General features: G+C 55.2%; 1 protein-coding gene across 1 annotated transcript in view; it reads left to right on the top strand.

The window, feature by feature from the left end:
* MYO15B (myosin XVB) overlaps nt 1–20,375 on the top strand; it is a 40,279-nt gene extending 19,904 nt beyond the window's left edge. The window contains 23 exon segments of the mRNA XM_065415320.1: nt 1,867–1,985; nt 2,847–2,906; nt 3,136–3,211; nt 4,149–4,267; nt 4,921–5,039; nt 5,559–5,700; nt 5,832–5,943; nt 6,565–6,725; nt 7,224–7,340; nt 7,475–7,525; nt 7,793–7,865; nt 8,202–8,278; nt 8,665–8,741; nt 11,740–11,870; nt 12,499–12,593; nt 12,826–12,903; nt 13,745–13,841; nt 14,628–14,776; nt 15,840–15,961; nt 17,296–17,429; nt 17,921–18,054; nt 18,437–18,577; nt 20,316–20,375. Of these exon segments, the coding sequence (XP_065271392.1) occupies nt 1,867–1,985; nt 2,847–2,906; nt 3,136–3,211; nt 4,149–4,267; nt 4,921–5,039; nt 5,559–5,700; nt 5,832–5,943; nt 6,565–6,725; nt 7,224–7,340; nt 7,475–7,525; nt 7,793–7,865; nt 8,202–8,278; nt 8,665–8,741; nt 11,740–11,870; nt 12,499–12,593; nt 12,826–12,903; nt 13,745–13,841; nt 14,628–14,776; nt 15,840–15,961; nt 17,296–17,429; nt 17,921–18,054; nt 18,437–18,577; nt 20,316–20,375 (2,444 nt within the window).
* Nucleotides 20,376–20,746: the final 371 nt, after the last annotated feature.

Below are 20,746 nucleotides of genomic sequence, written 5' to 3'. Positions count from 1 at the left end.
AGTGGTGTGTGCGGAACGAGTTTGGTGGGTCTTAGCCCAGTTCCCAGTGGGCATGTGGCCACATGTGCTAATTGGTCTCCTGCTGTCAGCCGACAGGCCCAGGAGTGAACAGGCCGTGGGATCTGAAACAGCCTCTGTCCCTCAGAGCTGGCCCTTCGGCTCTGATTGAGGCATCCCAGTCGTGCGGTGTCAGGGAATCTCACGCTGCTGCTGCGGGTGAAACGGCCTCACCATCTGGTGCCGTGGACTGAGCCACTTTGGCCAGCACTCAATTGGCTTGGCAATGCAATGGAATGCAATGGGTAGAAACGTCAGAGGGGCTGGGCGGATATTCAAACTGCAACTAAGAAAAGCCAAGGACCTTTGGGCTGAACCTCTGCCAAAGTCCAGCCAAGTTTCAGTCTGAGACTCGTTATCAAAGCTGCAATTAAAGTGGTGACGGACTTTGGAATGGTGAGGAACGTGAAGCACAGGGATCCTGCCTTTCAAAGCCCTCCCGAGAGGCTGGGCTCCTTCTGCATCACAGCCCACCCCAAAGCACTCGGAGAAATCGACTGACGTGTCTGAGAGGCAGCATTGTTGAGTGGTTAGAGCATAGGCCTCGGAGACAGATCCGGGCTCTATTCCTGGCTCTGCCATTTAGGCCTGGGGTGCACTTAAAACTGCGGTCGACATAGCTACAGTGCTCAGGGGTATGAAAAATCCACACTGCTGAGCACTATAGCCATGTCGACTGAGCCCCTGGTGTAGACACAGCTAGATGGAAGAATGTTTCCATCAATCTAGCTGCAGTTGCCTGGGGAGGTGGGAAAAACCCCTTCCATCGCTGCAGGCTCCATCTGTGCTACGGGGCCATAGTGCCATAGCTATGCCATTAGAGTCCCCGTAGTGTAGACACAGTCTTGCTTGCTGTGTGGACTCTCTGTCAGTCTATAAAATGGAGCCAATCCTTACCTTGCAGAGGAGTTGGGATGTGCCCATTAAATTCTATGGGAGTTTTGCCTTGGATTACAACAGGAGCCATTCATTCATAAATAGTCATCAAGTGCTTTGCGGGCCTCAAGGGGGGAGAGTGCTAATGATGTGTAAAGCGCTATTGTTACTGCAAATAAACACTCCATTTGTATTGCACCCTCTTCTTGCTTGGCAATTATCATGCGGCAGAAATTGCACTATTGTAGAATACTGCCTCTCCTGGCTCTCCCACCCATTCTAAAAATGCAGGAATGTCCAGGCAAACCAAGCAATTTGAAAATGCCTAAGTGAATATAATGGGAGTCTTAACCTTGGGATATCTTTAGCCTGTGGGCCGTCTCCAAACTCTGAGGTGTCAAAGTTGAGACCATTTAGATATAAACATTCATAACTTTAAAACTGCCCAGCTGATTGTCTTCAAACCTAGATTGTTTAGTCGATCTCCTGGAGAATTAAAAATCAAGCCAAGCGTGAAGACTCTACATGGCATACTGGTAACTCACTGTCTGTAAGATTGTATAAGAGTTTCTATTAGATCATTTGACAATCATTTTATAATGGCATAAAGTGAGGCCATATTCCGATGTGTAAGGATAAGAGGGCAGCTGTTCCATCTGGAACTCTCAAGTTCCTTATTTCTCCCCCTGGAATGGACTTTGCATATGTAACACCGTGTATAAACATTGCCAGGCATGCCTGATTAGTCATGCCATTATCCATTTTATGCATGCGGTCACGTGTTTAGTGAGCACAGGCTGGTCACTGATTTCTGAAAATGTAGCCTTTTGAGACGATGCAGCACCGCCTTCCTGTCCTGGCGAGTCTTTGGCTGGGGACACAGCATTCCCATGGTGCCCCAGAGCTCCCCTGACTGTCCTTTCCTCCATCTAGGCTCTGCTTGGACAATGGCGGAAGAAGATGCCGGCATCAAGACGCAACTCTACAAGCTCACTGCCAGCGTCAGCTTCTCATATGCCACCACACCCTGGAAAATCTTCCTCCGCAAAGAGGTATGGTCTGTGCTCCCACTGCAAGGATGTGTGCCAGCTGTGGAAGGGAGGGGTGCAGTCACCCCCCACAATCTGCAGCCGTAGGGAAACCTTGCTTTGCCTTGTGCCCCATCTGTGCTGGAGACAGTACAAAGCCAGCTGTAAATGGTATGGCCAGCATGACCCAGTGGGTAGGGAAGGCACTGAACTGGGAGTCAGGACCCAGATCCCTTGTTCCCAGCTTGCTGCGTGTCCCTGGGCAAATCACTGCCACTTTCTATGCCTCCGTTTCCCCATGTGTGGTTGCCCACCTTTGTAAAGTGTGAGCGATGGAGGAAAAGCACATATAAGCGACCTATTTCTGTAAGCTACCTCTTTCTTCCTGGATCCCGGCCGTCCCACTTGCCACGTAGGGGGTGTTCCACTTTGTAACACAGCGTCTCTGGGAAATAGACCCACACAAGAGGAGGGATAGGGCTCTTGCAGAGTTGCAGACAGGGCATTGGGACAGTCCCAGGTCAGTATTGGAACCAACAGACACCTACTACCTCCTCCCAGCCCTAGCCAGCATGGTACCTAGGAGAGCCCACGTGGATTGACTGATCCTCCGGAGCCCTCTGATTTCCTTAATTATCACGAGCGTGTTTGGCAGCTGAGCACACGCTGACACGGCCAGGCTTCTCCCACTGCTCCACTGCTTTGGTGATGACTCTGTTCTCCTCTAGCTCTCTTCCCCCAGCGCTGCTGTCTTTGTCTCCAGTGTACGGTTGGAGGTTGACCCTTTGTCTGGTGGTAGGACAGCTGGATCACAAAACAGTTCCCACGGGAGAGCCTGTTGTTACAAGTCTAACATAGGCGATGTTTTCATTGTGTTGGCTGCAGGTGTTTTACCCCAAAGAAAACTTCAGTCACCCGTATTGCTTGAACCTGCTGTGTGAGCAGGTAAGTGTGTGTGTGTCCCATTCCATCCTCTCCGTTCACTAATCTCTCCAACATGCTGCCGCCTCATCTTCATCAACGACCCATTAGTCCCTCCCCTGTATCTGTCCAAGCCATGCACCTGCTCTCTCCTCCCTGAGTCTCTAGTTGACATGCAGCTTCAGAGACTCCACTGGGCTGATGTGTTTGGAGGCATCTCCAATGGAATCCCATCTGCTTTGTTCCTTTGCAGATCATGCAAGACACTTACTCGGAGTCCTGCATCCGGATCTCCAAGGAGGAGAGGCGCAAGATGAAAGACTTATTGGGTAACCGGTGGCTCGGTTCTTCCCCATGGCGGGAATGCAGAACTCCTAGCAGGAGCTGTCAATGAGCGGGTTACACGGAAGAACTTGGCCTGGGTGATGCTGCACGGAGCAGGAGTTGTACTGGCATTAAGCCTGCAGCGTTTGTATCTGCAAAGCACCCTGGGAACATTAACTAATCCTCTTGGCGGCTCTGTGACTCAGAGACATTTTAGTCCCATTGTAAACTGAGGCACGGAGCAGTGACATAGAGTTGCCCTAGGCTGCATCATGAGTTGGAGGCAGAGACTGATTAGAAGTTTGGCGCTCCTGCCTCCTGGCCCCAGGCTGCATCCACTAACCCCATTGCCTCAATGGGAGTTTCATTGGCTGGAGCGGGCTTTGAGGGGACGAGTCACACGGGTCTGTGCTGAACCGCACTGGAGTGTCCTTGTCCCAGTGCCTGCCAAGCCAGCAGAGGCGGCTTGGCTTTGGGGATTGTGCTGGTGGGGAGGGGGCTGCAATGACACGCCGTATGGGCTGGATATTACTTTGAAGAGGGCACGTTCAGACACAGGGGGCTTCCTTCGTCAGAAAGAGGCTCCAGCAGGCAACAGGAAGTTAGCTGTGCAGGGAAGAGGCAGGAGAAGTTCTAACTGTGGGGAAGGACCAGCTCCACTGGCCCAGACAAGTGTGTCCTGATATTCAGGGCTAGCCCCTCCCACCGTGGCTGGGAATAGGGCTGATTGGAGAGTCAGGGACCAAGTGGTCCCATTGTGGTGGCTTTTGGGCTCCAGCTGCAAAATTCACCTCTGGAATTCAATTTCTGAAGGCCTCCAAGTTGGAAGGTGTTGGTAGGGGCCCCTCGCTACCTGAGCACAATCAGTATGTGAACTCCTAGCGGAGAGGCTGGGCCATCCCTACCTTCGGTGACGGAGCTTCTGCTTTCTGTTCCTGGCAGCAGAGTTCCAGGTCGGCACGGATGCCACCTCCATTCTAGAGGACGGGATAAAGAAGAGGATTGTGGTGGCTGCTCGGGATAACTGGGCCAACTATTTCTCCCGGCTCTTCCCAGTTAAGGTAAGTCTGTCTCTCTCTTCTCCAAACCCCAGATCAGCATCTCCCCCTCTCTCCCCCCGCCCAAGCTTTGGGATAGTGGGGGAATCAAACTTCAAACACAGGCCCAGCTCAACATGTGCCCCTGGCCCCTTCCTGTATTTAACCCCCATTTCCAAACACTCTACACTGTGGGGTATTAAAAACCCAGATTCTGCAGCTCTGGCCCATTTCGCGTCCCTTCCCATCCATCTGTCATATGCTCTCCCTATCCGCTCTTTTCCCTTGTCTGTGTCTTGCTTTCCCTCTCCTGTCTCTTCTCCTTGTCTATCTGTCCATCCCCCTCCGATTCTCATATCTCCCCCTCTGTCTCCCCCCTGCCATGCTCTCCTTGCCTACGAGTCAATTCCCCCAGCATGCCCCCGTCCGTCCCTTGGCCTATTTAGCTCTCACGGACTCCTGTCCCTCGGTCTCTGCCTATCTGCTGTGCCCGTTGGTTGTCAGACTGGTGTAGAAATGTCACCAGAGTGCTGCATTCAGGGGCTGGCAGCACCTTGTCATCTTTACATATTGGAGAAAAGGTCTCCCCAGGTGTATCCTTTCAGACGGGGCCCATGCTAAGTTCTCTGCCAGGGGCCCGTGGTCAGGACCCACCTGTGGGTGGATTTTTCTTTCAGGGGGAAAGAGGAAGTGACGTCCAGCTCCTTGGGGTTTCTCACCGGGGATTCCGGCTGCTGAAGATGGCAAAAGCAGCCAGCTTCAGCCCTGAATACCTGAAAATCCTTTGCAGCTACAGGTGAGGGGCTGGGCCCAGAGGTGGGTTCAGGGAGAGCCAGCTGCAGGACTTAAATTTGCAGGGGGTGGTTCTTGCAGGGCAGGAGGGCGGGTCTGTTCCCTCGCTGTTGGGCTGTCGGGCAGTTCCATGTTGTGATGGTGACGTGTAGAACGTGCTTTGCTGCGTCGGCGTGTGGAGCTCTGCCCCTTGAGCCGGAGACAGATGGGTGATGCCAGTGGAGGATCTGAAGGGGCGACAGCTTCCCTGCCTACGCACTGCCATTTGGAGAGTGTCGCTCAGCCCTTCTGGGGTAATTTTTGTGGGCTGGTCTCATCAATTGTTTAGTTTCTCCCGCCCCCCCCCCCCGCCTTGTGTTTCGTTTGCAAGGTGAGAGTGCCATTGCCAGGTCGGTTCTCCCGGGGGCAGTTGCACAAGGGATTGTGATGCTAGTGAAACACTGAACAGCCCTTCCTGTCATTGGTCGCCCCAGTGATACGAGTGTTGGGGGCGTCCTCGGCCCCCAACCCCGGCCCTTTTCAGTTTTGCAGAGGTGCTGTCGGTGGAGCTGAGGGGCAGCGGCAGCCTGGAGTTCTCCCTGAAGAATGAGCAGCTGATCCTGCACTCGGCGAAGGCTCGGCACGTCAAGGCCATGGTGGAGCTTTTCCTCCAGGAGCTGAAGCAGGTGAGAGAGCGGCTGAGACGTGGCGGTGAGCGCGTGTGGGCCTGGCAGGGCAACGTGCCGTAGGAGGACTCGTCAGTCACAGGAACCAGAGACACAGGCAGCAGCCCCCTCACTGTCCCCTTCCCCCACAGGACTCCAGCTACGTCATTGCTCTGCGCAGCTACGTCACGGATGACAAGAGCCTCTTGAGCTTCAAAAAGGGTGACCTCATCCAGTTACTGCCCATGCAGGGGCTGGAGCCAGGTGAGAGCATGGATCCGAGCTGGGCAGGATGGGAATCGACCTGCAGTGGCAGTGCCCAGGGGCCCATCGTCCCAGACGTTCCACCTGCCATGCAGGGGGCGTTCTGCTATGCAACATGGCGTTGCCGGGAAACAGACCCAGGCAAGAGGAGGGCTGTAACCCGGGCACTGGGACTGCCCCTGCCTAACATCAGAACCAGCAGACCCCCACTTCCTCCTCCCAGCCCCAGCCAACGGGGTATCAGGGAGATCCTCTAGTGCCCTTCCCAGCATCACCTGCCACCATCTGGAGGGAGCTAAGCGGGTGGGGGCATGCAACGGCCTGGCACAGCATGAGAAGAGCGGTCTAGGAGTTAGAGCAGGGGAGAAGAGCTCCCCTCCACGCCCTCCTGCCCAGCTCTGCCACTGACTCAGAGTGACTCCACGCAAGACACGTCCCTGCTCTGTGCCTGTTTCTGCGCCTGCATGGCAGGGATGTTACTCTGGGGGGGCCGTGAGGCTCTGTGCTGCCTGTAAAGCCCTCAGAGGTGCTTGCCAGAAGCACAACCCCTCCTTGCTCTTTGCCTGATGCTGTCATGCTCCTTGGTAGCGACCTGTCCCTCTCTTCACCCACCTCTGGCAGGCTGGCAGTTCGGCTCCGTTGGCGGCCGCTCCGGCCTCTTCCCCTCCAGCATGGTGCAGCTGGCAGCAGCCCCCGATTACCTCAGCACCCACATGGACAGACAGGAGAGGCTCCAGAAGAGCCTGAAAAGCGACCGGCTGGAGACAAGTGTTAGCAAGGAGGTGAGGCCTCCGGTGGGGTCGGGGGGACATGGCTGGGCTCTGGAGTGGCTGTCGGAGGAGGGTCTCTGGAAAGGCAGAGGGAAGTATCCAGGGGGAGGGTCCTGCCAGTTACTGTCACCCAGATGAAAGTAGGAGTGCACAGGTGAGAGGAAGGATGGTCTAGTGGTTAGGGCACCAGCCTAGGACTTGGCACACCCCAGTTCAGTTCCCTACTCTGCCACAGACTGCCGGTGTGACCTTGGTTGGATCACTTAATCTCCCTGTGCCTCAGGTTGCTCTCTGAATCATGGGGGTAACAGCACTATCCTGCTTCACAGGGGTGTTGAGGATAATCCATTAAAGGCTGTGAGGAGAACAGATGAGTACCTTAGCTAGATCCCTGGAGGGGAGAGGGGAAGACCCACCTGGGGAAGGGAGAGGGTTCTGCAGAGGAGAGACTGGTGGTGGAGAGGCCCTCTGAGTTAACATTGGGGGCGGGTCCGGTATCTGTCCCCTCAGAGCTCTGTCCCCAGCCTGGCATCGGAAATCACCAGCTCTGCCTTCTCCCCAGACGCCCATCACTACACCATGGTGGAGTTTGCCATGGCGCACTTCAGGGAGGCCCAGTCCACGTGAGTAGCCCGGGCCCCTCCTGCTCGTGGCCGTGTGTACATGTGTGTACACATGCAGGCAGCCCCTGCCTGCGCAGAGCGAGCCGTGGCATCTCTTGTGCCAAACAAATGTCCCCTCTCTCTAGGCTGGGATGGAAGGGGATGAGCGCGGAGAGGAGGAGCCCAGCTGCCCTGGTTGAGCACACCAAGGTGGGTGTCTTTGGGGGTGGAAGGAAGGAGGTGTGAGTCTCCAGACAGAACTTCAGCCCAGGGCCACCTCCCCCTGCCCCAGACGGGGCGGTGTGTTTATTTGGGGGGGGAGGGGGGTGGTTTGGAGTCGAGGGCTGACGGGCTGGAGTCCCTGGGCCTGCAGGATGCATCGACCACGCTGGGATTTCCTGTGTTGCCTGCACTTCCCAGCGAGGCCAGCATCTCCCCTGCGCTGCTCCCACTCACCCCAGTGCTCTGGCTCTGCAGGTCCCGATCCAGGAGCCCCTGCTTCAGTACTCTGACAGCGAGATGAATGAGCTGGCGACAAAGAGCTTCATGAGTAAGTCGCTGCCCTGGGGCATAGAGGGGTGGGGCTGTGGGAGCCTGGAGAGGGGCTGATTTAGATAGTCCCAGTGGCCACACAAAGATGCCCGTTGCTCAGAGGAGGGAAGAATAACCTGGTGGGAAGGGACAGCACTTCCACCTCTAACAACCATGTGCTCCGTAAAACTCGTCTGCCTGGTGCTCGGTGTGCTCGTACTGGAGACGAGATTGTGTTCTAGCGTCCGGATCCACACCCCTCCCCCTGGACACCCCAGGAACCACACACCAGGGCTTCATCAGCCCCACCTTCTACCCATCCAGTCCCAGTCTAATGCTGGCTCCTGCCTTGCAGCTTTGATGAGGTTCATGGGAGACCAGCCCACCCTCAAGAACCAGGCCGAGATCGATTACATCTATGAGATTCTTCAGGTTCGTGGTCCTCCTGACGGTAATGTGCTGGGGTGCTGAAGGGGATGGGAAGCCAGGAGCTGGGCTCTCTGGGAAACAGGGGTGTGCGTGGGCAGAGATCCGGGAACTCCCTCTTAGAGGGAGAGGTGGAATCTGAATCGGGGTTGGTGAGAAGGAGAACCCATGATTTCAACTCCTTGGGCATCTCTCCATAAAGATGATGTAGGAGCAGTCCATTTCCTGCTGGGCCAGATGGCTGCCAGTCCCAGGAAGGCTCAGAGACCAGTGAATGGGAACCCCTGGGTGGATTTTGGTGAGGCCCTGAGGGTCCCCTGTGTGTGCTTGGGAGATGTCACAGGGGCTGGCTCGGAGGTCTGGCCCCTCTGATGCTGGTCTCCCATGTGCAGCTCTGCAAGGAGAAGGAGAACCTGCGCGATGAGGTTTACTGCCAGGTCATCAAGCAGATCACGCAGAATCCCAAGCTGTGAGTACCAAGGGCTTGTCCGTGGCAAGAGATGGGCGTGTGCCCAGAGGGGGCTACCTGGCTGGAGGGAGGGACTGGGAGAACACAGGGAGGGCAACCTCCTGGCTGCATGGTTGTGATGCAAAGGGAGAGCCGGCCTTGCGGCCATAAAGAGTGAGGGCGGTGAGTGTGGGGAATATATTTTCTGCCCACACTGGCAGGTGTGTGTGTGTGCGTGCGTGCTGGATCAGACCAATGGTCCATGTAGCCCAGTATCCTGTCTTCTGACAGTGGCCAGTGCCAGGTGCTTCAGAGGGAATGAACCGAATAGGTAAACATTAAGTGATCCATCCCGTCGCCCATTCCCAGCTTCTGGCAAACAGAGGCTAGGGACACTTCAGAGCATGGTTTTGCATCCCTGCCTATCCTGGCTAATAGCCATTGATGGACCTATCCTCCATGAACTTATCTAGTTCTTTTTTGAACCCTGTTATAGTCTTGGCCTTCTCAACATCCACTGGTAAGGAGTTCCACAGGTTGACTGTGCGTTGTGTGAAGAAATACTTCCTTTTGTTTGTTTTAAACCCACTGCCTATTAATTTTGTTTGGTGACCCCTAGTTATTGTGTTGTGAGGAGTAAATACAGTAACACTTCCTTATTTACTTTCTCTACACCCGTCATGATTTTATAGACCTCAATCATATCCTCTCTTAGTAATCTCTTTTCCAAGCTGAAAAGTCCCAGTCTTATTAATCTCTCCTCATATGGAAGCTGTTCCGTACCCCCTAGTCATTTTTTGTTGCCTTTTCTGAACCTTTTCCAATTACAATATATCTTTTTTTGAGATGGGGTGACCACATCTGCACGCAGTATTCCAGATGTGGGCGTACCATGGATTTATATAGAGGCAATATATTTTCTGCCTATTATCTATCCCTTTCTTAATAATTTCCAACATTCTGTTTGCTTTTTGGACTGCCGCTGCACATTGAGTGGATGTTTTCAGAGAATTATCCACAATGACTCCAAGCTCTTTCTTGAGTGGTAACAGCTAATTTAGACCCCATCGTTGTATATGTATAGTTGGGATTATGCTTTCCAATGTGCATAACTCTGCATTTATCAACATTGAATATCATCTGCCATTTTGTTGCCCAGTCACCTTAATGTTGATTAAGGAGCAGGGGCAGAGTCACTTTTCAACTATTTCATCAGTGAGTGCAATGCAGAAACATTGGACCTGAGATTCTCCTCTCTTATGCTGGTGTAAACCAGGAGTAAATCCCCTGCAGTCCGTGAAGTTACCCTGGTGTAAACTTGGTGGGCCCCACTACAAGAGCAGTAATTGCCTGGCATGTGCATTACCATAGCCGTGCAGTTTATCAGGGCACCTTGTGGATGCCCGTAAGCATGCCCAGCTCCCTGCGTGTGCACCCCATCTGCTCATCACCCCAGGGCTATGGCTCTGAAGAAGTTAAACAGTAACTATGGGTTGGGATTAGTCACTCATGGAACAATGCTCTTGTCTGTCTCAGTTGCTGAGGTGTATTTGCACTGACAGACGTTTTGCCCTGGTGATTTGATGAGTCCCAATTGCCTCTATATTGAGCTCCCTGATAAGCTGCTGATGGCTCTGAGATGCCCTTGCATTCCTGTGGCTGCTGCAGCGATTCCAGTTATTGGTGCAAGTTCTTGTGCCTTATCTCTGCTCTTCCTGGGGATAGCCGGCGTTTGGTTCTCCTCCAGAGACCACTGATCCAAGGCTGAATGGCAGCTATCACTGCCTCCATCCGTCACTGTCCTCCTGCAGCGCTGTGTGATAGGTCAGTCGCCAGGACTGGGAGCTCCCGGGGGCAGAGCCTGTCTCTTGGTTCCAAGGTTTTGTCCATGCAGGCTTTGTACTGGGAAAAGTGCCAGGTGTGGGGAGAATTTCGACTGAAATAGTTATACTGGTACAAGCCCTACTGCAGATGCAGGTATAAAGGGGGTTAGACCACAGCAGCCTATTCCTGATCAGGAAGGGGGTTACTTCTCCTTTACACCGCTATAACTGCATTCACTCTAGGGTAGCTGTACCAGTAAAATTACACGGCTATCCCTGAAGTAGTACAACGTATGTGTATGTGTGTAGACAAGGCCTGGGTGTGCCCGTACAGCGCCCAGCACAACAGGGTGCCGATACCTGAGGGGGGCCCCGGTGTGACTGTGGTGCAGGTCCCTGACATGGATCCAGTTCACCTGGCAGCCGCTGAGCTTCCTTTTTCTGGCTGAAATGATGGAAAAAACAGTCTCATGCTCACTGTTTTCTGTTCTGTTCGGGTTCTTGTACCTTCCTCGGCACCGGGGTAGCAGAGCCCCGTCCGGCCACGTGTTAAGCCATGTGACTGACCTCCATCCCGGGTGGTTTGCTGCTCTCTGTCCCTGGGGGGAGAATTGTGTGTGCAGTGGAGGGTTTTGTTTTCACTGTGGGTTTTCTCTCCCTCCATCAATCCCTTCCCCTCCTCCTTCTCCAGCCAGGCATCCATGTTGTTAGACATCCGTGTGCTATCTGAGCAGTGGAGCTTCAACTGAAGTCCCTTCCACACCATTTTCTCTCTCTCTCCCCTCCCCCCCCCATCTCCTGCCAAATCCTGAGATTCACTTAAAACTCGTGAGATTGTAAAGAATAATCCCTGGCGGGTTCCCTCTATCAGACTCCCAGTGCTGGAGCCTTTAGGGGTCAGTTTTCAAGCTTTCTCTCTGCAGCCAGGCGGGCTAGACACGTCATTGTATTGTAAATGAAAACTGAGCTCCTCCCCGGATCTCATGGCTCCAGGAGCTGGAGCTTTAAGAAAACCCCCAAATATTACAGGACTCATGATAAAATTGTGAGTTGGTGACGTTGGTTTTAGTTCTTTTCAACCCCCCCTCTCCACCCGAGGGTGTCCCTCCCCCCTCCGTGTGAGAGTTTCTCCCCCTGCCTCCCTCACTACCCCATACCTGGCGATCCAGTGTCCTCTGTTTCTCTGGGCCCTGCAGGGAAAGCTGTATCCATGGCTGGCAGCTCCTGAGCCTGCTCACTGGCTTCTTCCTTCCCTCCAACACCTTGATGCCATACGCCACCAAATTCCTGCAGCAAGCCAGCGCCGATCCAGCCAGCACCCACCAAGGTACCGGCTGCTTCCCAGCCCCTGCTCTTTGCACCAGCTGTGGGGTGGGGTGGGTCGGTCTGGTTAGACCTCCCTCTCCCCAAGAAAGCAGCTGTCCTGGGAGCGTTGGGGAGTTGATGGAGCACTTGGGTTACTGGAGGGCAGTGTTTGAAAAGTATCCCTTAACACAAAGCAGGCGGTCGCTGGGGGCTCTGCATGGATGGGGGGGGGGTCTGGACAGATCACTCATTGCCAGGGGCCCAATCCAGTTCCCTTTGAAGTCAGTGTGGCCTGTGATCTGGTTATAACTGTACCCGTGGGGCTGAGGGCCGGTCAGGCTGCTCTGTCACTTGAGCCATCAACCGGCTGGGTGGAGGGATCTGAGGAGCTTGGGGTGACAGGAGGCTGCCAGTCCTCCTCCCTCCCCTGCAACCTCCTGTGCCCCGGTGGTCCCCTGCCAACCCCAGCAGGTCGCAGAGAGGCCTGTGCTGCCCTGGGTGGATTTCTGTTGGGAAGGGCTTAGGTGTCTCTTCCACTAGAGCAGAGGCCTTGATCGGGGTCTGGTACCTGCAGGCTGACCCGGCCCAGGGGGATTAGCTGCTCAGCCCTTCCTCTTCCTCGGCTTGTGGCATCTCTCCCTTTCCCACAGATCTAGCCAGGACCTGCTATGGCAACCTGCGGAAGATGATCATGTACGGCGGCCGCCGGCACCTGCCCTTCCGCGTGGAGATGGAAGCGCTCCTGGTACCTGGCAGGGGGAGGAGCGGGGTGTCTGGGGCATGCAGGGTGGGGGTGGCATGGGGAGAAGGGAGCTGTGGAGGTGGGTTGGGTGCCATGGGACATGAGTGGAGGGTGCTGGGTGTGGGAGGGGAGTGTTTGGGGTGGAGATGGTGCAGCGCAGGGTGGAGTGAGCACTGTGGGGGTTGTATGGGTTCATTGCCACCTTTCTATCTGACCCTGTGCTTTCCCTGGGCAGAAGGGGCGTGGCTCCCGCCGGATAGTGATCGTCCTGCCCGGGGCCCTGGAATACACCACCAAAATCAGGACATTCACTGTGAGTTCCCTGCCCCCGGCACCCCCGTTTGGTCCAGGCTCTAGGGCACTGGGGAGATGGGCAGCATTACACAGCCACATGGGTGAGGCCCTGCCTAGTGCTCCCGGGAAGAGCCGAGCCAGGAGATAATTCCAGCCCTGGGACTTGGTTGGCTCCTCGTGTCGGCTGGCACCGGCTCCCTCCTGGGATGTGACAGTACCAGCACAACTCATAAGTGTTTGCCCCATGCCAAGGGCGCCCCTGGGGCCCTGCGTCCCCCCCATTCCGGGAGTGTTGGGCGGCCCCCTTGGTCCATGCGTCTGCCCCATGCCGGGAGTGCTGGACAGGTCCTGGGACTGAGCAGCCGCCCTCTGCCGGGAGGCCCCCGCAGCCATGTGTCTGCGCAATGTCTCATTAGCAGAGAACTGTCATTACCTTCCCCTCCAGAACTGCGGGGACAGGGGAACCCCATCCTCATTGGGCTGGGCTTGTAAGTTACCTGGCTGCTCCCAGAGCTCTGCCCAGGGCAAAGGTGCTTCAAGCTTTCTGGGCGCAGTAGAATTGAGTTGGAATCATCCCCTGTGAATCAGTGTCAGGGCTTTTCGAGGGTTGATTCACTGAACAAGCAAATGTTCCCAGCTGCTGCCCCTTTGGGGTATGGACAGAGAAACCACCAGCCCCAGAGGCTGGCTGGCACGTCTGTGCCCAGACCCTGTCTTTGGGTTCTGCTCTGTCGCTCTCCACTCCCCGTCACGCCCACCCTGTAGCAGGAAGTGAGGCCAGAGGCATCTGCTCGCCCTTTGGAAGGGGTGTTTGCCCGGTCCCGAGGGTAAAAACCGCCCATCTCCCTCCCTGGCTGCAGGTGGCTGCGGAAGTGGTGCGGGAGATCTGTGAGCAGATGGGGATCAGCGAGCAGGAGGAGATCCAGGAGTTCGCTCTCTTCGCCAGCAAGAACGGCGGCAAGTAAAACAGTGTTTGCGTTGTCCTGGGGTAGAGTCAGATCCCTGCAGTTACCTGATGTGGGGCTTTGGCTCAGCTGGGAACCTCTCTGACCCCTCTCCATCCCACAGGGCTCCACACCCGCAGGTTGCTGAAATCAGCTGGGGTAGTGCAGAGTGAGCCAGGCCAGCCCACCCTAGAGGCAGCTCTGAGGTGCATTGTGAGGAGGGGGCATGGCCTGGCTTCTTCCCCCTCCCCTTTGTGGGTGCTTCCCCCTGGGGCTGCTAGCAGGGAGCAGTCCCTGAGCATCGGCTAGCACAGGGCTGGAACTGTGCCTGGCCCGTCAGCTCCTCCTCCCCACGTGCTGGTGTTGGGCCCTGTTGTGATGCTGCTGCACACCAGGCTGCAGCGTCTGTGACGCTGCGATGGGAACAAGCAGCGGCTGAACGTCCCTCCTAGGCTGTTAGCGTTTGCTGCAGGCGGCTGCTTTCTAAACGCGGTTTCTCCAGCACAAAGTATCATGGCTGCTGCTTCCCCTGCTGCCCTTCCCCCATGAGAGCTGGGGAAGTGCCCTTAACTGATGGCGCCTTTCTGCTTGGGGTTCCCTGGTTTATGACACCTACCCCCAAGGGCTGGGGGACTCTTGTCCGGTAGTTTGTGTTGCTTGCTCCTAAAGCTGGTCCTCCCCTTGAATGACTGGTGGCTAGCGCTATTTGACACTGGGGGACTGTGTGGGGGTGAAGAGGCCCCCTGGTGCCCTCCCGGAGTTGCTCTGAGGAGGTGGTGACAGGGCTGTGCATGTACAGGGAAGGTGGTGAGGCCGGTGCGCCAGGACGAATACATCCATGACTACCTGCTGGAGGACAGCTCAGTGATCCTGGATTTACGCCGGCTCTCCTGGAAGACACCCCTGCACTTCGAGAACGAGATTTATATCAGCATTCACTACAGCCAGGTAACTTGCGGAGTCAGCACCATCCGCACGAGCCCCCTGAGGCCCACGCAGCCAGGCCCACCAGCCACGGAGCAGAGTCCAGGGGCACTGTGCATACTGCTAAGGGGCTTCTCCAAAGAGCCAACCACACACTGCTTGTGGGTCTTGAGAACTCCCCCGAGGGTCTCATAAAGGTACCATCCATGCAGCCCAGTATCCCACTTCCAGGAGTGGCCAATAGCTAATGCTTGATCCAAGGATGGCAGCCCCCGTGTCCTCCCGGGCAGTAAAGCAGTGGGGGAGGCAGCCAGCTGCTGGACTGAAGCATGAGATCTGGGTTGGTTTTTGTTCCAGTTTGTGTGGCTTCTAATGTTCTTAACGCTCCCATCACTGTCTGATCCTCCTTAGTGCCTGTCCCCTCTCTCACATCTCCCCCTGGGGAAGAGCCCAGTACTCACCCCAGCCCTGTGCGTAGGGCAGCCACCCTTACAGGCTGCCAGGATGCTGTTTGCAGCTGTATTGGCTAAATCCAGCGTTTAGGGATCAGTGAGCAGACCCCTCCTGCTTCCTCCTCCTTCCCTTCCCCTGCTTGGAGAAAGCTGCTCCAGAGATCCCCGTCCCATTTGGTTGGCTCACGTGCAGCGCCGTGGGGTCTGTGAAGCAGTGTGCAAAGAAGAGGCTAAAGGGTGCAGTGCAGGTAGCTAGGTGTGAAAGACAGGGAGCCCAAAGGTCGATCATGGGGTCTGTATGGTACCCAGAACATGTCCCACTAGTGAGCTGCTGGTGCCTTTTGGCTGAGTAACGAAGAGGGGCCCTCACCCTGCTGCCCTGGGCCCAGGCTGGAGCTTGTGGCCTGGCATCCAGTTAGAGCTGGGGTGTGAGGACAAGCAGAGCTCTTTGTATTGGGTTCCTGCTGTCCCTGGCTATTTGCATCTGCCAGAATGGGGCTGGGAGCTAGGCGTCTGCTCTAGTGCTCTCTCAATAGAACTCCCTGCAGTGCAGATTCCAGGCCTCTGCCGTGGGAGGCCATCCTGGCCAGTTCTTAGCAGCAGGCAAGCTTCCCCTGTGCTGTGGTTGCTCTCAGGTGCAGCGGGATTACCTGAAAGGGATGCTGTTGCTGAACTACAACAGTGAACTGGAGAAGCAGGTGGGCACCATGGCCCTTTTCCAGCACTGGGCCAGAGGACTGGGCTCCCCACCATCCAAGTAAGTCTGTCTCTGTGGGGTTTCCAGGGGTGGCCAGCCTGGACCAGAGCAGTGTTCTAGGTAGTCCAGAGTCCTGTCTTGATGCTTCAAAGCAAGATGCAAGAAACCCTACAGTGGATAATTATGGAATAACCTGGCTATAGGGGAAGTTCCTTCCTGATCCCAGGCACTTGGTGGCTGGCTCACGCTTGGAAGCACGAGGGTTCACATCCCTCTTACGCTCTTAACCGACCTGTGAATATTCTCAGTAGCCACGTAACATCTTTAAAAAAAAATTCTACTAAGCTCTTATCATCATTGGTACTTTGTGGCAAAGTCCCACAAGGTTACAATGACTTGAGTACAACGGGTTCCCTCTGATCCGGTTTAAACTCGTTGCCTTTCAATTTTATTGACTGTTCCCTTGTTCTCTCGCATTAGGGCAAACTTTTCACTAACATTAGGCACCATATTTAGGCATCTAATAAATATGGATGAAGGTTGCCTAGAGGAGGCTGCAGGGACAAAGGGCACGGAGACAAAGATTCCTTCCACCAGCTGGGAGCTTCATTTGCAGGGTTCCTTACAGTGTCCTTGGACCCTGTGTAGAATGGGGTGGTGTTGGCAGAGGTGGAAGCATCTTTGAAATTCCCATGAGCCACCGCTGGTGGAGATGAACCATCCTGGCTCTGGGGTACTAGGTGGTCAGGAATGTCTGCTTGAGGGGGAAGCTGTAAAGGCATTCCAGTAAGCCAGGATGGGGGTGAGGTGTAAAGTGCTATTTGGTTTAGGGGGACCGGTGGCCCCAGAGCCCCCACTGGCTAGCTATACAAGTACGCAACACCATGTAGTTCTATTGCAATGCTGCAACCTTCATTCAAATAGTGCTAATTGTCTTTGGGACGTAAATTATTTCACTGGGCACCGGCTTGCCCTTCGCTGGTGTGTACGTTTCTTTCCTGCTGAAGTTGGATGTCCCTTGTTTCGTCTGTGTCTAACTCACGCATAACTTAGTCCACCTACCCCATTCCTGCCCCTATAAACTGATCTCATGTCCTCCTGATGCCCTCAACTAGTCCTGTGTGGTTCTTCTCTACTAACCCCGCATGGAAGTGAGTTAAGGCATGTCTAAGTGAACACTTACTGCCCAGCAGGTCGGGGAGCAAATCTACAGCACTGCAGCCGGCCGCGCACTAATGGTGTATGCGGAGCCTGCTGATGCGCACTACCTGTTCCCTAGTGCGTGCTGACAGTTAGTGTGCGGCCACCTGGAGCGCTGTAGATCTGCACCTCAGCTTGCCATGCAGTAACTGTTCGTGCAGGCATGTCCTTATGTTCTCTGCTTGTCTGGTTAGTCAGGAGTTGATAGACTATACCCCAAAGCCTGTGCTCCAGCTCGTCAACCCACAGGCTCTCCAAAGCCAAGTCAACCGGCTGCTGGAAACCATGAAGCCACCCGGACAGCAGAAGGCAAAAATCCAGTTTGTAGGTGAGGCGACTGTGGACAGGGGCCCCTGGGAGAGGGAAGGGAAGAGCCCCTAGCACTGCTTGCTGCCTGGGCTCAGTGGATGCCACCTTTGCGCTGGCTTCCTGTTTGCCACCAGGTGCTATTTGCAAAGTTGGCAATGATCCTTAAAGCCTTGACGAGCCCAGGACCAGGGAACCTGAGCTCAGCCTGGGGCCAGGGCATTCGTCATAGAGGGTCCCCACCTCTGGCCTTGGCTCGCTTTGGAGGCCTGCCAGGGTTCCATGCAAAACCCTTAAGAGCTCTTCATGGGGTTCTGGTTCTGTGCGTATTTACTGTTCTTCAAAGGCCAGGGCATGAATAAAGCCAGCATGTGGCTGCAGGGGATGGGGAGTTGCCATTATCGCTGTTTGATTTGCAAACAAGTGCTTGGGTGGGTGCAGCGTTTAGCGCTGTCTCACGTAGCGTTCTGCAGATTTTGGACATAGGCATTAGTACAGTCTCCCTTCCCGCAGAGCATGTGATCCAGCTGCCTCTCTTCGGCTACAACGTGTACCCCGTGGAGCGGTGCAGCGAGCCCAGGATTCCTCTACCCTGCATCCTGGGAGTGAATAGGGACCAGATCGTCGTTGTGGCCAGCAGGTCCCAGGTATGCTGCCCAGAGCGCCGGGGTCAGTATCTCGCTACGTCGGCCCACTCGTGCATTGGCTTTGTGCGAACTTTCTCTTTCTCGCACAAGTCGGAGTCCATGGCAGGGGACAAAACCAGTGGACTTTGTCCACTCCCTGCCACCCCCCTACACAGTGAGCGTGGAGGTAAGCTGGCACCAGGACCCCCACCTAGTACTCTGGCTCGGTGGTTTTTCCATGAGGTGTCCTATAGCCCTGCACTGGCTTAGAAGAGGCTCAAGGGCTGAGCTCTGCTTCCTTAACGTTCTGTATTTACATGACTGTGGTGAAAGCCTGCACTGGGGTGGGGTGTTGAGGGCACTGGAGCAGCCCTCTGATGGCGGGTTCTCTCCCTGGGCACAGGAGCTCTGCTGCCGCATCCCGCTGAAGGAGGTGCAGAGGATGCGAACCCTGCGGCCTTTGGACGACGCTGGGGTGCCGGGTCTGGAAGTGAACTATGGCTCTGTGGAAAATCCTCAGACCATGTGGTTTGAACTGCAACAGGTAAAGAGAGCCCTGAGCATTGCCTGCTACTGGCCATGTCAATGAACGTAGTTATTGGGACGATATTTAATCCTGTCTCAGTTGGTTTCTCCAGCCCACTGGTGCCCACACTTTGTCCAACTGAGACCGAGGCTGACAGCACTAGAGCCTTCCCCTAGCTCAGAGATAGGGGCTCTGTGAACTACAGTTCCCAGCATCCACTGCTCCCTCTTCAGCCAAACAGCATTGTTGGTATTGTGCTGGGAGCTGTACTCAACCAAGGGCATCCCTGTGTAGTAGAGGGTGGCAAGCTCGAGCCACTCCATGGGCTATCCCGGGTCATGTCCCATCCAAACTGGCCTGTTTCCTTTAAAGATGAAAAATCTTTCCTCATCCTTTACCCTGGTTGTGATCCTCCGAGGTTCCCAGAACACAGCAGCACCTTCCCTAGCACTACCTGCAGCGGCTGCATCGCTCTCACATGTGATAGGAGAGCTCGCAGGCTCTTTGCTGGGCAAGACCAGCATTCAGGCTCCTGCAGTAGGTGCAGCGTGAGACTCTGGGCCCTGGTTGGGGGAGGAAATGGCAGCTGCTAAAGCCTTGAGCAGGAAAACTGCCTCGAAATTAGTGATGGCTTTTCCTTGCGTAAGGAACAGGCTCAGGCCTGGAGCTGGCTCTCTGCTTAATGGATTGTATTAAAAAAAAGGAGAAGTTAGTTTAGTGCCAGCAGCAGGCTCGGGGGCTGCTAAACCTCGATGGGCTCGTCTACACAGGGATGGTAGGGTATGCCTAGGCCAGAGCTGGAAGGTATTTCCAGCTCAGGGAGCCGGTCCCACTCTAGCGTGCTACAGCCAGACGTGTAGCCGAGGCGGTGCCAGGAGCTAACCGCCCTGAGTACATCCCTATGGTTTCAGGCAGGAATAAACTCAGGGCAGCTAGCGGCAGAGTCATTGCAGCTACTCTTCTATTTTTAGCACCTAACATGCTCAGAGCTAGCGAGGGTTTGTCTGCCTGAGCTGGCACTTACCCCCTACAGCGCCAGCAGAAACGTAGCCTTAGTGCAGAGTAAGCGAGGGTATGAACCGTCTCCGTGTGGATACTCGTACTCCACCGTATGAGCACCTCTGTGTGCTTTAGCTCAGCACACTGAAGTGTATCCACACGGGGAGATAGTGCAGAGTCGCTGGAGTGCCCCAGCTACTCGAGGCTCCCCCCAGACAAGCCTGAAGTTTCACTTTGGAAGGCTAGAATTACGACCCCCCAGTCAGCTGCCAGCCTTGTAGTGAGTCAATGAATGCCCCTGTGCTTGCAGCAGCACAGAACAGTCATTTCCCCGCCCTCCCCCCCCCCCCCAGTTATAGTGGAATAAACAAATCCCCTAAGATTTATAGCCAGCGACCAGGGTCTAAGCATTTTCCTTGGCACCTGGGTTACATGCTGGTTCTTTAAAAGAAAGAGCACAGGTAACAATATGATCTTACCCAAGGGAAGTGGCATTGCAGGGGGCCCCTGGAAAGGGTTAAAATGGTTCCACCTTAAAAAAAAAACGAACAAAAACAGTAGCTGCTTTGCCAAGAGAAGGCCTGGGGTTTAAGCCCAGCCCTGCTGGTTTAGCAGAGGTAGGTGGCTGGATGTAGCCTCTGTTGGTGTCAAATTTCCACCTTAGGAGAGGTGAGGAAGTGAAGGGGACAGGACAGGGAGGGGCTGCGGTGTTCAGGGTAAACAGGGAATTACTTCTACTGGGCTGTAATCTTTACAGGCCAAGGAACTGTACCACACGATCACAGTCATCATGGAGGAGGGAGAATCTCAGCCCTAAAGCCCCAGGCTGGAAGATGGCTAAGCAGAACAGGGCTATCCTCAGCTTGGACAGCTTATCAAGCACTTCTCACACTGGCCTGTGGCAGGGCTAGCCCCATTCACCATCCTGCTCTCCAGCTGCCTTGTTCTACCAGCACACTCCCCTCTCCTGCTTTCCAAGGCTGCCACTCCCTTGCCAGCCTGTCGTCCAGGCTGTTTGGTCACCTTACTTCTGCACCACCACGTGCCAGATCCTGGACGTCCGCCGTAGTGCTGCTCCTCATCCCTGCCCGCCCCAGGCTGGGTTCGTACGTCACTCCCATTCAGAGTCCTTTGGAGCTGCATGGTCTCCGCCGCCAGAGCAGAGCACGCAATGGGCCAAGGCCCTGG

The sequence above is a fragment of the Emys orbicularis genome, chromosome 13, assembly GCF_028017835.1.
Source record: "Emys orbicularis isolate rEmyOrb1 chromosome 13, rEmyOrb1.hap1, whole genome shotgun sequence".
NCBI lineage: Eukaryota > Metazoa > Chordata > Testudines > Emydidae > Emys > Emys orbicularis.
The sequence above is the reverse complement of the archived record's forward strand: the minus strand, read 5'-3'. Positions and strand labels throughout refer to the sequence as shown.